A 16,290-nucleotide genomic window follows, 5' to 3' on the forward strand; every position below is an offset into this window, starting at 1 on the left:
GCTCACCTGCCTGGCAGTAGCCCGTCTGCACGTGTCCATGGCTGAGTGTCATTCCCCAAACGCTGCCCAGTCCCAGGAGCGCTGAAACGCCTGTCGTGTGCGCCGGTTGCGCTACCTACTGCTCCGCATAGCAGCCGTGTGTGTGCACATGCATTGCGCAGTGCTGGGCGACGTAACCATTGTGGTGCACGTTCTTGAATGCCCATGGCGCTGGAGAGCGATGCTCAGCCAATAACTCGCTTTCGTCCTTTCCACGCGGCACTGAAAAGGCTCCGCGGGTGAAGGCAGCCGGCAGCCAAACAAAGCGCTTGCCAAGCCCGTCACTGCCGTCTGCCGATCGATGTGTCCGTTAGCGCTGCAGGGGCAGGCTCAGCAGGTTCCTCTCCCCGGGCCCAGTCGTGCATTGCTCACTCGCCCAAAACTCCACTGCCCTGCTGGTCGGCACGCTGCCGGAGCCGGCACCATGGCTGGAGGGCCGGCCTGTCCCACCCGACCCCCGAGAGCAGAGCCCGCGCTGTTGGAAAGGGCCAACCCGCAAGCGTAGGGCCATGCGAGCGATTCTCCCGCCCGTGTCCCCCCGGCCAGGGCCGCATGCGGCTGTGGTGCTTCGGGGCCCCAGGCCTCCCGCTTTGTAACCCCCAGTGCTGCTATGCTGTGCAGCTTTGGGGCCGAGCCTGACGCCGGCGGCTTGCTCCCAGCGCAGCTCCCTCCCTCTGGCCTCCCCCAGCCTGCGTGCGCCTGGCAGAGGGACCCCCAGCACCTCTGTCTCTGAGTCTCCACAGAGCTGTCGCCTCGCCCTGCAGATTCACAAACACGGGCCCAGGGACTGCTTGAGGAATGGCTGACAACACAAACCCCTCTAAGAAATCCAGCAACACAAACCAGCGTCACCAGTCACAGCCGACTCTGCCTGGCACAGCTGGCCGCTCCGTCGCCGGGCCGGGCCACCCAGTGCTGCCCTTGTGTCCTCTGGCCATGGACACCGACCTGGGGGGATAGCTCAGTGGGTTGAGCATGCTAGCCCCAGGGTTGTGAGTTCAATCCTTGAGGGGGTCATTTAGGGATCGGGGCAAATCTGTCAGGGATGGTGCTGGGTCCTGCTGGAGGCCAGGGGACTGGACTCTGACCTCTTAAGGGCCCCTCCGTGAGGTAGGTCTAGCTCCATACCCTGGACTCCAATAGGCACAGATGCCAACATGGCTTCTCCCTCTCCAGAGCCCTCAGGGTTCTTGCCGTTGTCTGAGCCACCTCTGCTGCTGTGCGCCCCAGAGAGCCGGCCCTGCGCCTCCTGCCCCCAGGCTTGCCGGGTGGCTGGCTCCCCCATGCACTAGTCTGGGGCATGGCCTGGAGATGTATTTCCAGGGCCTCTCACAGGAGACACAGGCCTCCACCTAGGACGGCGTGAGCCAGCTGCCCAGCATGTCTGAAGGGCATCGTGCCAGCATCTGTCTGCCCATACACGGGCCCTGGCAGCCTTCGACAGACCGGCAGACGACCCCTCCCCCACACCTCTTAGCTACAGACCAGGACCCCAGCGCACTGGGGGACGCTGCTTGCTGGGCCCACTGCCACACGCCTCCAGCACAGGGGACCGGGAAGGGGGACAGCTGCCCCTTCGTGCCCTGCTTCGGGCAGACAGGCTGTTTTAGCAGGGCTGGGCCAGGTTCACCAAGCGGCTCTGTGCAGGGTTTCTAGCACATCTCTTGTGTCAAGGACCCCGCTGAACCCGCCATTCACAGAATCAGAGACGCCCGGGGCTGGCAGAGACCTCCGGAGTCATCGAGTCCAGCCCCCTGCCCAAGGCAGGACCAGCCCAACTCAATCAGCCCAGCCAGGGCTCTGTCAAGCTGGGACTTAAACACCTCTAGGGATGGAGATTCCAGCCCCTCCCTAGGGAACCCAGCCCAGTGCTTCCCCACCCGCCTAGGGAAATAGTTTTTCCTAATCTCCAACCTAGACCTCCCCCCACTGTAACTTGAGACCATTGCTCCTTGTTCTGTCACCTGCCCCCACTGAGAACAGCCTCTCTCCATCCTCTTTAGAACCCCCCTTCAGGAAGTTGAAGGCTGCTCTCAAATCCCCCCTCACTCTTCGCTTCTGCAGACTAAACAGACCCAAATCCCTCAGCCTCTCCTCATAGATCATGTGCTCCAGCCCCCTCATCATTTTGGTTGCCTCTGCTGGACCCTCTCCAATGCGTCCACATCCTTTGTGTAGTGGGGGGGGAGAGGGCCCAGAACTGGACACAATACTCCAGATGTGGCCTCACCAAACCCGAATAAAGGGGAATAATGACATCTCTGGATCTGCTGGCAACGCTCCTCTTAATGCAACCTAATATGCCATTAGCCTGCTTGGCTACAAGGGCACACTGCTGACTCATATCCAGCTTCTCAGCCACTCTAACCCCCAGGTCCTTTTCAGCCAGACTGCTGCTTAGCAGTTGGTCCCCAGCCTGTAATGCTGCATGGGATTTTTCCATTCTGCACTTGTCCTTGGCTATGTCTACACAGCTTCCCTCTTTTGCAAACGCCTATGCAAATGAAGCACGGATTAGCATATTGCTGCACTTCATTTGCTTAATTACTGAGGAGCCATTTTTGTGCAAGAGGTTTTTTTTGGCAGAAAAAGGTGCTGTCTACACAGTGCCTTTTTGCACAAAACCTCCCTCTTGTGCAAGAGCCGTTCTTCCTGAAAAAATGAGGTAGGACGGCTCTTGCGCAAGAATGGGGTTGTGTGTAAAAAGGCGCTGTATAGATGGCGCCTTTTTGTGCAAAAACCTCTTGTGCAAAAATGGCGCCTAAGTAATTATGCAAATGAAGTGTGGCAATATGCTAATCCCTGCTTCCTTTGCATAGGCTTTGCAGAAGAGGGATGCCGTGTTGACGTAGCCCTTGTTGAATCTCATCAGCTTTCTTTTGGCCCCATATTTATCGATCTAGGTCCCTCTGGACCCTACCCTGCCTCCTCCAGTGGATCTACCGCTCCCCCTAGCTTAGTATCATCCGCAGACTTGCTGAGGGTGCAATCCATCCCCTCGTCAATTAGTGAAGATGTGGAACAAAACCGGCCCTACAACCGATCCTTGGGGCGCTCCGCTAGAAACCGACCATTACGCTGACATTGAGCCGTTGATCACGCCCCGTTGGGCCCGACCGTCTAGCCAGCTTTCCACCCACCTGACAGTCCCTGTAGCCAATCCATACGTCCGTAACGTGCTGGCAGGAATACTGTGGGAGAAGCTCTGCTAACGTCACGGTAGATCACATCCACATGCCCAGCGGAGGGGGGTAGGAAACAGGGTTCCTGTCCCAAGAAAATGGTCAAGACGTTGATGTTGATTCCCGCGCTGCACCGGACAACGCCAGAGACCTGCCCAAACGTCCCCTGAGGTGCGAGAGCAGAGGGGCCCGCCCAGCTAGCCAGGCGCTCTGGGGGAGCAGGGACCTCCCCAGGCTGGGCAGACCCAGGTTCCAGGCCCTGCTGGGATCCAGGCAGAAGGAGGGTGCCCCCTGTCCAGTTTGGTCCCAAAGGGCGCTGGAGGCTCCGGGCAGCCCCGAACCAGGGCAGATGGCAGGTTGGCGGTGCTGCAGCAGGCTGGCAGGTGCCCTGCAGGCCCCTGTGTGGCGTGAGGAGCAGTCGCGCTGGTGTGTCAGGCTCTTAGCCTCAGGGGCTGCTGGGGGGGGGGTCCATGCACAGTGCTGCCCCCGCCCACAGGCGCATCTGCCATTGGCTGGCACAGGGCAGGAGCTACTCCCAGGAAGCACCCAGGGCACCAGTGATGCAGCCACCCAGGAAAGCTACCCTGGCCCTGCCTTTCTGCCCACCCCCTGCAGCCAGTTCCCCCCAGTGCCTAGGCAGCACAGTCACTAGGCTGCCAGCCCTGATACTCCAGGCAGTGCAGTCAGGGGGTGAGGACCAGAGGGTGTTAAATGGGGGTGGGGTGCTGGGGGCTGGTAAGAGGGAGCAGGGAGGTAGATGGAGGTGGGGGTACTGGGGGATGGTAAGAGGGCGCAGGGGGATGGATGGAGCTGGGGGCAGATGAGAGGGAGCAGGGGGGTGGATGGAGCTGGGGGCTGATGAGAGGGAGCAGGGGGGTGGATAGGGGCTGGGGTGCATCCCCCTCTCACCGCGGGGTCTCTAGCTGAGTGCTGCCGTCGAGGCGGCGGGCCCAGCAGACTGGAGACGAGCAGGGTGAGGTAACAGCTCCTGCAGCACAGTTGAGTTGAGGATGCTGCTTCTAGCTCGGCAGGCCCTGAGGGATCCTTGGGGCGGGCCATGAGGGCAGCACTCACGTTTGCCCGTCTGGGAGCCTCCAGAACAGGTGAAAGGCCGCGTCTGCCTTCCCCCGGCCTTTGTACCAAACAGGAACCCCCCGGAGGATGGACGCCCGCTGACCTAACGGTTTTAGGAAATCCGTGTCGGGGGAACGAGGGGGAATCCCGTTCTGAGAACTAACGTGGCTCCTTGTTCTAAAGGGTTCTACAAAGCAGGCCCGGACCCTTATATCAGCAAATCGAAGCCTGGCTGGCGTTTGTACCCACGGTCCACAGTGCGAGCAGGCCCGGGCCTTTTTGTTCTTGCTCTTGTGTCACTCCGCTGCGCTAGCCATCGCGAGAGAACGCCCACAAGCACAGCGCCCGGTTTGGAAAGTCAAAAGGGAGCTTGCGCTACACAGCCAAGTCTTGTGAGCTCGCTCCTAAGGAGCCTGGGCCAGATGGAACAGTGTCTGATATTTCACCTTTAATAACCCCTCTCCTGCCGGGACGCAGGCGCTGGAATTTTGCCTTTTTTTCCAACCCCGCCATTATGCCAGCAGGCTTCTGCTGAAACTAGTGGCCCTCTCCCCAGGCGTACGCCCACGTGAGGGATGTTCTTCTTTTCACTCGCTGCCAAGTTCTTTGGGTGCTGTGAAAAAAAGAGATTTTTTTTTTCATTGTGCTGCAAAATGGCTTTGGGGCGTCGCCACATGATCCTGTTCCACAGCAGCGTAAGTGTTCCTCAGCATGAACACACTGACCATGAAACGGCCTCGCACAGGGGTTACCTTACCAGAGGAGGCTTTAGCCGAGAGCTCGGTTCTGCAGCCTGTGGCGTGCCTTCCACTCCCCAATAAATCTTAATGCCAACAGATCGCAGAGAAAATCCGACAACACAGCTAAACCAGCAGTGACTGCTTTTGTGTGCTGTTCTGCACTGAGCCGGGTGAAACGCAACGAAACCCAAACCTCTCCCGGCCTTGGGCTTTGCAACTGAGCTTCATCCCAAATACTGTCAAGCTGCATCTGGCCGAGCAGGCGCCAGCCCCCAAAAGCTGATACCCAAATGAATGTGCTAGTCTTCACGGTGCCACAGGACCCCTCATTGTGTTTACTAAAGCTCTGGCCACACGACAGCTTAAACTGACAGTCAGTCAGGAAAGTGGTTAATTTGTGCCAGGGCTTTCCTGGGCATCCATAACCCCGACCCCTCTGGGCATGCTGCAGCAGTTACGAATGCAAAACAATTCCCCGAGCCTCAGCATCTCCATTCCAAACTGAGCACTGCGCAGTGGGGGAATTAGCCACCACCCTGCGGATACGTCTACACTATGGGGCAAAGTCACATTAAGATACGCAACTTCAGTGATGTTAATTGTGTTGCTCTCTGATTCCCAATTTAATTTGTCCATGGAACCCCTAGGGTTGCCTCGTGATTTGTCGAGGAAAAAAAAAGACCTCCCACCGCTTTTCGTTGAGCAAAAAGAAAAAAAAAAGACCTGATGCAAAAAAACTCTGTCTCTTTAAGAGGGGGCAGAGAAGTGCCGGCTCCTCATAAACCCCTTACTTCCGCAGAACACCAACTGGGAAACACTGGCATAGCTGAAGTCGAAGTACCTCTCCTTGGCCTTTGGCGTGTCCACACCGCAGGAAGTCAACGGGGGCACACTTGCCCTTTGACCTTCCTTACTCCTCATGAAAGCAGGACTCCCGGCATCCACTGGCGAGCCCCTCAGTTCGAATTAGCCTGTCTTCACTAGACCTGCTAATTTGAACCCTGGAAGATCGACAGCGGCAGCTTCAATCTACTCTGTAGTGTAGACATACCCTAAGTGATGTAATTTATGCCAGGTTAAGTGCCCACATGAACAGAGCTATGTCGGCAGGAGAACTTCTCCGGCTGCCTTAGCTACTGCTGCTTGCGTAATTAAGCCGATGGGAGCTAAGCTCTGTGGTTTAGCCATAGCTTGGGGTTCACCTCCTTCCCAGGGACCCTAAGGCTGATCTTGGATCATCAGACAGATCACGTGAAGCTCATGGTTTTAACATGAAGCTAGAAGAGATGCTGAGCCATTCAAATTGCTAGAAGTCGACAAAAATGTTTGTCCGAACCACCATAAACCAAAGTCGTTCCACCCAGCTCTGGTTCTACTATGACACAATATAGTCTTGAGGTTTCTGCAGAGTAAAGCATTTAAAAAAGTCCATGAAATCTGTGTGTGTAATTATGCTGCATACCACGGCTTGATGGGATTTACTGTTATGAAAGTGATTGTGGGGTTAGAATTCCAGCACCCTGGCTTGAAGAGAACAGACCTCTGAGCTGTAGGAACCTCGCTGTTAGCCGTGGAGAATTCCACTCACCACCAAGCCCTTCTTCTCCAAGCCAAGAGAAAGCAGTGAAACAAAGACACAGTGAACAGCCCCTCTTTGTTGGGCAGACATAGTGCTTTCAGTGAAGTGAAAAGACGTCTCCGAGGGAGAATGAGAGACCCTAGCTTCATTAAACCCGATTTAATTCAATCGCATCTGTCACCAGAAGATACTCACCTCCCGAAAGGCATTTTTAATAAGTGGAGTGAAACCTGAAATCACGGGCTTACTGCCAGCCACGGCCTGCCTTACTCTGAAGATGCTGGAGGGAGTGGCTTATGCACAGGAGAGCATTAAAAGGGTCTGAAAGTGTGAGGGGAAGAAAGAACACACCTTTGAAAATAAGGAGAAATGAAGCTAGTATTTGCTGTCTCCCTATTTGCCACATTGCTTACGCTCTTTGGTGCAACAGATTCAGGTAAGAAAGCAGGGACTTTTCTTTTGAACTTTTGCTTGACGTGTCTAAACTAGGACAACTGAAGTGCAGCTCCGCTCTTGAAAAATGGCTATGTACAAAGGAGAGTTTCTTGCTTAGCAGTTCTATTCCTTGTGTGTTTTCCTCAGCAGTTCTTAGGCTATATCTACACTGCAATGCTATTTCAGGATACCGGTGTATCCCGAAATAGCTATCCTGTGTCTTCACAGCAAGCCCATTATTTTGGGCTCGCTATTCCCACGTCCCTGTAAACCTCATTCCATGAGGAGTAAGGGACGTTTCAGAATAGCGGGTTATTTTGTAATCACATTATGAATTAAGATATTTCAAAATAAGATTGAAACGAGACAGGCAATTTGCATAGCTCAAATTGCATAGCTTATTTCGAGCTATGGGGTAGTGTAGACACACCCGTATAGGAGTCAATGCTTCTTAGCCAGGCTGATAAGAGAAAGAGAGCTGCATGCTTTGCTTTTTTGTGTGCATCATCCACAGAAGTGTTCTCTACGTTTGAACTATGTGGTCATTCAGTTACACCCGTGCAAATCCACTGGCAGGAATGGTGCTACACACGTGTCAATGAGAACCTCATTGTAAGACACTAACGATGCATTTGTGTCACTGAAGGCCTGATGTGACCTGCAGAATCATTATCAGTGATGATGCCGTGTAAGAAGGAGAGAAGCCACCTTGACTTGTAACTCAGGCTGAGTTGGTCGTTATAAAAAAACACCTTTTTTGTTTGCACACTGAGCACGTTGGACAAGGAAATCGCTGAGACATGTTAATCATCGGCATTTTTCCGAGCAGAACCACACTTGTAGTAGTAGATCATGGTAAATATGGGCAGACACACGAATTCCCACGGTGGCACACTGTATTTAAATGCCACCACGCATCACCATGATCCGTCATGGTAGGGTGGATTTTGTTCTAAATGGCCTTGATTGATGGCAGTGTTACTCCAGCTGGTGGAACTCCACTGAAATCCTGGAGTAACGGAGAAATTCAGACACGGCCTGTCTCCTCACATGATGCAATTCTGTTTCCTTCCCTACCTAGCAGCCAACAGCTTTCAAGTGTTCTGCCGAACCACGCCCTTCAGCCACGGCCACCAGCCTTTCCAGAGAGCTGGCCAGGAACTCAGAGACTGCTCTCCGGGAATGTGACTGGGACAGGGCCCTACCTTCCCGCGGGGAGACCACAGATCAGAGCCCCGGGGAGTAACCCACTGAATTCACTAATGGCAAACCAAGTGGCTGTGCTATAAAAATGCAGGGTCAGGCAGGGCTTTTAGAAAAGCGTGTGCTATTCGGTCCGTCGGGCACTAGCACCTATGCTCAGGGCTCAATAAACCGCAGCCAAAACCACTCGCCAGCCCTGCACTGCGCATGCAGAAACCGCCGGCGAACGGGGCGACCAGCTGAAATCTACTTGCCACGGGCGAGTAGATAAGCGGATGTGTTGAGGCCTGGCTATGCTTACACACCGGGGTGCTCAGGCTCTGTGTGGCAGTGTTGAGCTCCAGCCGAGAGCGGCTCCCCCCTCGGACAGAGAAGGCTAGCTCCAAGCAGGGTGCGGCGCAGCCAGCAAAAGACAAACGGTGGGCCCTGAGGAGCCGGTCAGACAGATCAGCTGGCATTTTCCTACCCTGACAGCCATGGGGCCCCCGGCCGGAGCGGGAAAGGAAGGGAACGCAAAGAACGACTGTAGCAGACTGAGGTCGAGCGGAGGGACAATCTTTTAGAGCAGGAGTCTCCAACCTTTTTAACCACAAGGTCACTTTTTCAACTGCAGCGCAATGTCAGATCCACCTCCAACCCAGATACCCTTGTCCCGCGTCTTCCCGCCCCTTCTCTGAGCCCCTGCCTCTGCTTCACGCTGCTCACTCCATCCCCCTTCCTCCCCCAGCCTCGCTCGCTTGCACTGGGGGAGGGGGTTGGGGTTGGGGTGCAGGCTCTGGTCTTGAGCCAAGGAGTTTGGAGTGTGGGAGGGTCTCCAGGCACAGCCCAGGACAGGGTATGGGGTCCAGGAGGGGTTTCAGGGTGCGAGCTCTGGGAAGGAGTTTGGGTGCAGGGGGAGTCACGTCTCGGGTAGGAGGTTGGGAGTAGGAGGAGGTTCAGGGCAGGGACAGTCAAAAACCTGAAATCACACACTTCACAGGCAGTAAAAGAAGGAACAACAACCCCCACGTGTGTGTTGGGTCGGGAGAGGAGACTGAAAGACAATTTGTGTTTGTGACAGACAGAGACAGAGATTTGCATTGCCAAGTTCCCTCCAGCCCTTCTCTCTGTGTGGAGTTGGGGTGCAGAAGTGGGGGGGAGGAGGAACACCCTGACATCAGTAGCCCCCCTCTCCTCCCTCCCACACCGTGCACTGCAAGCAGGAGGCTCCAGGGGGGCAGTTCCAAGGCAGGGGCAGGCGCAGCAGGACAGTGGGTGGAGGGACAACTGAATTGCCAGCGCTTGAGAGCTTCCCGGCCAAACCAGCCAGGATCCCCTGCCAGAGGCTCCAAGATCTCCCGGTAGATCCCGATCGACTGGTTGGTGACCCCTGGTTAGTGGCTGCTGTCTGTGAAACGCGAGGCGGGGGGGGAACTCGTCTTCGAAGGGGGCGTTTCTCCCGTATGGACGTGGAGCGCTTTTCTGTGTATGTGCTGGCCTGTGGCTGTGGGGCTTTCCCTTGCGAGTCCAGCGCTGCCTCGCTGACTTGTTCCTGCTAAAATAAACGTTTCCTTTGCCCCCGGGCCGGTCTTTGTGGTGCGGGCCATGAGGAGGGGGTGCGCCAAAGGGCCCCGAAACGGGGGAGCCGGTTCCATTCAGTGGGGGTGCTGAGCCAACGGGGAACGCTTCCAGGGTGTGGCTGAGGAAGGACGTGGGGCAGGAAGGGCTGTTGGGAACAGCGGAGCGAGCAGGAAGCCAGCGTGCGTCCGTCATGCGGGTGGGCTGGCTACTGGTGTCAGGGCTGGGAGCCATCCCAGCCAGGGCTGAGCCCCGCACATGACAGAGCACGTGTAGTCAGACCCCCTCCCCCCCAGGGCTGGGTGATCCCCAGAACATCACGGTTGCTTACACTGCACGGAGAGAAACGGGGCTCGCAGAATCTTCCGTGGGGATAAGGCAAGTCACCGCGTGTGCTGTGAAGGCAGGAGTCATTCGCTGTCCCTAGCCACTGCAACGACACAGTCCTATGGCAGAGACAGAAGTGCCAGGCTCAGCAGCTCATGCTAGTCCTCTGGCCAGCTGGCCCCGACACGGGGAGGGGAGCGGGGCGTGTCAGTGCCCAAAGGCCCGGCTCCCTGGTCCCCGAGGAGCCACAGGACTGCTCACTGTTGTTAGTATAAAAAGAAGTGCTGCAAAGGCAGATCTTAGCAGGCAACTACAAATCCATCCCTAAGCGGGTCACGCTCTTTCATTCATAAAATCCCATTCACAACAACTGGTCCGCAATTCACGGGGTTACGTACTGTCCTACGAAAAGGGCGACGTGATCCTTCAGCCTTACACGTGTCCCGCTGGTGCTGACGGAGAGACGTAGCCAATGGGCATTTACCGTCCCTCTGCAAACCAACCCCCCCCCTCGCTTTCCGCTTGTCACTCGACTCGGCTGCTTTGAATGAAAAGTTTCACGGCACCAGGCACTGTGCAGAAAAGGGGTCTGGGCCTCTTTCTCGCAGGCCTGCTGCTGGCTAGGCATCGGCAGCCCTGTTGCGGTGTTTGTGCTGGGTGGTGTCCATGGGGCAGACGTGGACGAATGGGTGTTTGCACTGCACGCGTCACAACAGCTGCCGGCGCTTCATGGGAAGGTGCAGCTGTGTCCTAGGGTCGGCCAGGCTGCAGAAAAGCAGGAAACCGGCCAGGGAGCCCAAGAGGGGGGATGCAGAGGGCTGGAAGGAAGCTCTGGCTAGACAATCTTCAGGATCTCCGAGGCCGGGCGGAAGCAAAGGCGAGGCAAGCACCAGGGCAGTGTGGCGTTAGCCCTCAGAATAAACTCGCTCTCCCAGTCAGCAGTGGTGCTGCGCAGGCAACACAGCAAAACACCTGACGACGATGAACACTCTGTTACCAGCACTGCTAGTCATAGAACCTAGGGCTGGAAGAGACCTCAGGAGGCATCTAGTCCAGCCCCCTGCCCCAGGCAGGACCAATCCCAGCTAGTGCACAGCAGAGCCCAGCACAAGTTTCAAGTGGGTTTCCAGGAGGATCTCGATCCGCGGTCGCTGTAGGCTGACGGCTCTGTCGTGCGCAGGAGAGGTCCCTGTTCCTGTCTTCCCTGGCTCGCCATTAACATGTGACACTGCCTTGTCCCTTGCCAGCCTTCCTGAAGAAATCAGATGCTCTGGAGTTCTTGGGCAAAAGCCGCAAGCGCCGGGATGCGGACAGAGGCTGTGCTGGGGGGCGGTGCGCCTCTGAAGAAGACAACGATGTTCTGGACGATACCAGCTTTGGGGTAAGTAGAAGGCACGTGGAGGGCTTGGAACACGTTACCATAGGAATGTGGGACAATTTCATTCATTCTATTGAGTGTCACAACAGTTCTTCGTTTGCCTGAAAAACAGCATCCGAGAACTGCAGGGGGTACGGGACCTTGAGAGAACATTGAGTCCAGCCCCTGTGCTGTGGCAGGACCAAGAAAACCTACACCGTCCCTGACCGTTGTGTGTCCAACCTGGGGTTTTGCAGTGTAGACACACCCTATAACAACCTTAGTTTAAGACCGCGAGGCATCCTGGTACGTTGTCTAATCCGCAATGATGAAATTCACCCTGGGGCAAAACTTGAGGTTTACTTAAGCTTCCAGGCGAACAGCAGTGTCCAAGTCCTTTTACAAGCTCTCTAACTTCACCCCGAGTGGATCACTTTCTTCTCTGCTCCAATGCACCATACTCCAAATGGGATTCAATATTCACTCCCAAGAGAAAGCACAGAGTATTTGTTCTACTGTGGGAAAGGGATCTCTAGTGACTAGTGTACGAGGAAGGGCAACGGATGTGGCAACGGTCCCTACGGAAAAATATTTGGGGTGGGGGAGCAACCAGAGCAATGCAGTCAGCCAGATTTTGGTTTGTTTGCCCTGTATCACACAGGCTGGCACATGTATTAGAGCAACCTAACCAAAGTCTCTTGTTTGTTTCCCAAGGAAGAGTTCCTGCATTTTTATCTCTTCCGGAGTCTGTTACAGCGTCTCCGCTACTCTGGGAAGTATCAGGTATCTGCAAATCTCTATCTCGAGCCACATTTAAAGACTGAAATGGGGGTTTTGCGTTTCTCCGAACGAGTCTGAGCTATGACCGATTGGAGGCAGGGCTGTGGCAGACATGTTGGTCCCAGGATAGCAAAGACACAAGGGGTGCATCTAGACTGGCAAGATTTTGCCAGTGGGGGAAGGGATGCGACACACAGGCAGGGGGATGGGGTCGGGGCGGGACTGGCATATGAATGCCAGGACCTTTGTCCTCACTGTATTTGTTTTGTATCTGTTACACACAGGGAAGTGTCGGGGGAGTGTGGGGCACTGAGGGTTAGGGCTGTAATAGTGGAGTCGATTAACCGATAAAAAACTGAGTGGCTAATGCTGTAGACTACACACGTTTCCCTTGCCAGTAAAGTTTTTAGCAGGCTGGCCAGCAGCCCGGCTCTGTCCTGGCTTGCACCGAGTCTGGGACTTACCCCAGCTGCAGCTCTGCATTGAAAGTGTTTTAGGAGCCGGGTGGACAAGCAGCCCGGCTCAGTTCCGGCTCGCGCTGGGTCCGGGAGCTCAGCCTCCCCACGCCCCCCGAACAGGGGCTACTCCCACCCCACACTGCTGTAGCAAAGGCAGCAGCGCACGGGAACAGGCAGCCGGTACACAAGAGGAGCTGGACTCCCCTCACGGGCCAGCTCCCGCCTGGCAGCCCACGCTGCTTCCTCTGATACAGAGGCAGCAGTGCAGAGTGGCAGGGGCTCCTCGGGAATGAGGCTGGAGCACATGGGCTGCCAGCCCCGCCCCTGGGGACTACAGAATCGTCCAGTAACCAATACAAATCCATGAGGTTAATCGACTGTTCAATTAACTGATATTTCTCATCCCTAGTCAGGGTTGCAGCAGGGGACAAGGAGTAATTATGGGAGGGGGAGGGAAACTGGAAGGCAGAGACAATAGGGCTTGTGGGACATAGGCAGGGTAACAGGAATGAGCAGGAGGTCGGACAACTGGCTGCCTGTGATGTGAGCGAGGGGCGGGGCGAAAGGCTGCGTCACTGACTGTCTGTCCTCCCTGCCACATGCTTTCAGACTCAGTCCCACCCAAGGACAGCGCCGCCGCCTGAGCCCACCATGACGTCGCAGGTACGTTGCTGTTTGGCTGTTGGGTCCTGGTGTTGCTCTCAGCCAGACGCGCTCTCTGGAGCCCAGCGCCGAGAGGCCTTTGATGAAGAAGGGGAATCCAACGCGGGCAGGTTCTACCGACTCGCCAGGCCAGGGCAGAGCGACGAAGCACTGGGCAAACTGCTGGCAAATCTCATACGCCGATGCACATGGGCCATTTGAACCGGAGAGAGTCGTCAGCCTTCAAAACTACCCTTGCTAGCTTTGCTACAGCTGTGCAGATGAGTTACATCTGTGCAGGGGCGGCCCGTGAGCCTAGGCAAACTAGGCAGTTGCTTAGGGCACCGCCGGCCCAGGCGCCCGATGATGACGTCACGGCCATTGACGGCTGTGTAGGCGGGGGCGCCGATTGCACCTCCCGCCTAGGGCGCCAGCTGCCGCAGCCGGCCTCAGGCTGCTCCTGCATCTGTGTCAGCAAGGCCCCTGAAAGGTCCCCTCAGTCAGCACAGGGAAAGTTGGCAGTTCAGAAGTAACAATCTGTGTACAAAAGGCTCAGCGGGGTAGTCGTTTGAGTCTGTAACTTTAAAAACAACTTTTAAAAACACAACAAGTAGACCTGTGGCACCTTAGGCCATGTCGACGCTAAGGGAGTATTTTGAATTACTAAACTTGACTTAATAACCCCCAATTTAACAAATTCAAACGGCGTATCCACACTGCAGGGAAGCCTCAAAATTAGTCCGAGGCAGGTGCCGTTAATGTCGATGTGCTACCTTGGACGTAGAGCCCCAAGAAGCACTGGGGAGTAATTATTTCAAATTACTCTGGGGAGTCGTTAGTTCGAAATAGCGGCACTCGAGCATCCACATGACGGCTATTTTGAAAGAACTATTTTCGAATTAGCGTTACTCCTGATGAAAAGCAGGAGTATTGATTTTGAATTCCATGACTCGTTATTTGAAAATAACGGGGTAGGTAGTGTGGATGTTCCGCTTATAAGTTCGACCTTGGGAGAGTTATTTCAAAATAACTCCCTAGTGTAGACCAAGGCTGAGAGACTAACAACACATATGTGTATCGTATCATCAGCTTTCATTCGCAAAACCCACTTCTCCAGATGAAATGATCTTGAGTGGAAAAAAGGGGGGAACCTCAGAATAAGAAGGGAAGAGAAGAAAGAAAAACAATCTGTCAATTTCAGTCCTGGTGCTAATGAAATGAGAAGCAGAGCGTCCACACGACCCAACATGTTATTTTGACATAATGGGCTGGTTATTTCAAAATCTGCCCTCCTGCTTTTCTCAGGGAATAATGCTTATTTCGAAATAGCAGCAACGGAGCATCCACACTACCACTATTTCGAAATAGCTCCTCCCCAGAGTCATTCAAACTAATCACTCCCCAGTGCTTCCAGGGGCTCTCAGTCGAGGTAGCATCCACAATAACGATGCCCGGCTTGGATTACTGTTGAGACTCCCCCGCAGTAGAGACACGCTATTTGGACTTTGTTCTTTTGTGAGTTATTTTGAAATCATTTCCTAGTGTAGACGTGCCCTGAGGTGCCACAGAACAACTTGTGGGTTTTTTTCCAAGTTGCTTTTATAATCTGTGTACCCCAGGCAAGGTTAGCAAGTTTTACACATCCCTGGGTTATTAATTACAATCTCCCTCTTGCACCAGGCCACGAGACTTGTTACCACTACTGCTTGTGATCACCATCACTGCGATGGGCGGAGGGGCTGTATTCCTTTCTTTCTCCATTTCTCTAGCCCACATAATTGTCCTATTCACCTCTAACTTCTGGGCTACATCTAGACTGGCATGATTTTCCGCAAATGCTTTTAACGGAAAAGTTTTCCGTTAAAAGCATTTGAGGAAAAGAGCATCTAGATTGGCCCTTAGAGTGTGGAGGCTAAATAAGGATGTTTACTGGGTATAGTTTGATGTGTGATGTTGACAGTTTGTGTTTTGAAAGCGATAAAGCTTTAGCTTTTTGAACCAAAGTGTCTGCAGTTATTAGATAATTATTGTCTAGCTCTATAATTTTCTGCAACTGTGAAAATTTAAATTGACAAAAAAAAAATTAACACCCTAATTTTGTGTGAGGGTCCACCGACATAATTATCTATCTGTGTTCCGCTAGTCATCTACAGTACCCAGGGTGGTCAGATACACCCCCCTACCACAAAGACTAAATTTCACACTGCTTGGTTTAACTCTCAGGCCAAATATCCTACTCTTCAGAAAATGTGGGTTTCTATTTATTTCATTAATTTGCAGGAGTCTGCACCAACATCTGTTACACCTGACAACTCATCTCTTTGATTGAAGTGAAGCTGGATTCGGTGGATGAAGTCACTGGTGAATGCCCAGCTGTGGTCAGAAGAAGCCCAAGGAAAAGTCAATAATTGCTCTTCCACAAGTAGAAGAAAAAGTAGCAGAAACTGGCTATTTGGAAGTTGTCTGTATTAACTCTGATTAATAAAAGCATGCAAACAACAACAAAATGCATCGCTCTCTGACTCAGATAATATAGGCAACCCCTGCACTTACAACCTAATTGGTTCCTGGTCTGTGTGCCCTTTTCCTTCTTTCCAGTGCTTCTAAAGATCATTTGTGAGCGGGTTCACATTTACAGCACTGCCAGCAATTTTAGAAAAAAGACTATTTTTCTCATTTCTATTTCACACTTCCTTGTGGGAATCATGAAAAATAAATAAATGTGTTTCTTAAAAGCTATTTCATATCTTTTTCTTCGTTGTAAGAAGAAACATGCTTTTATGACTCAAGATCATCTCATCTGAAGAAGTGAGTTTTGCCTACCAAAGTTGATGATAATATATAAATATTTATTTTTGTTAGTCTCTAGGCCCTGATATACACTAGGGTGTTATTTTGAAATAATCAGAAGTTGCAA

General features: G+C 53.7%; 1 protein-coding gene across 2 annotated transcripts; it reads left to right on the top strand.

The window, feature by feature from the left end:
- Positions 1-6,907: 6,907 nt before the first annotated feature.
- LOC149523822 (uncharacterized) lies at positions 6,908-16,072 on the top strand. Of its 2 annotated transcripts, none has more exons than XM_089781288.1 (5): positions 6,908-7,050; positions 11,384-11,517; positions 12,208-12,276; positions 13,341-13,394; positions 15,654-16,072. In XM_089781288.1, the coding sequence occupies exons 1-5, from the start codon at positions 6,984-6,986 to the stop codon at positions 15,696-15,698; spliced, it is 369 nt and encodes a 122-aa protein (XP_089637414.1). In that variant the 5' UTR covers positions 6,908-6,983; the 3' UTR covers positions 15,699-16,072. The 2 variants fall into 2 exon arrangements, 1 of the variants encoding a protein (XP_089637414.1); XR_016350463.1 differs by lacking the exon at positions 6,908-7,050 and adding an exon at positions 10,707-11,018 and having other exon boundaries at positions 15,654-16,067.
- Positions 16,073-16,290: the final 218 nt, after the last annotated feature.

This window comes from Pelodiscus sinensis, chromosome 11 (genome assembly GCF_052426305.1).
Source record: "Pelodiscus sinensis isolate ZL-2025 chromosome 11, ASM5242630v1, whole genome shotgun sequence".
Lineage (NCBI taxonomy): Eukaryota > Metazoa > Chordata > Testudines > Trionychidae > Pelodiscus > Pelodiscus sinensis.

What these genes read in the sequence shown, in the direction of transcription:
- LOC149523822 (XM_089781288.1), top strand. Translation starts at nt 6,984, where the DNA reads ATGAAGCTAGTATTTGCTGTCTCCCTATTTGCCACATTGCTTACGCTC. An exon ending in CTTTGGTGCAACAGATTCAG is followed by an intron (nt 7,051 to 11,383) that starts GTAAGAAAGCAG and finishes GTCCCTTGCCAG; the next exon opens with CCTTCCTGAAGAAATCAGAT. An exon ending in GCTACTCTGGGAAGTATCAG is followed by an intron (nt 12,277 to 13,340) that starts GTATCTGCAAAT and finishes ACATGCTTTCAG; the next exon opens with ACTCAGTCCCACCCAAGGAC.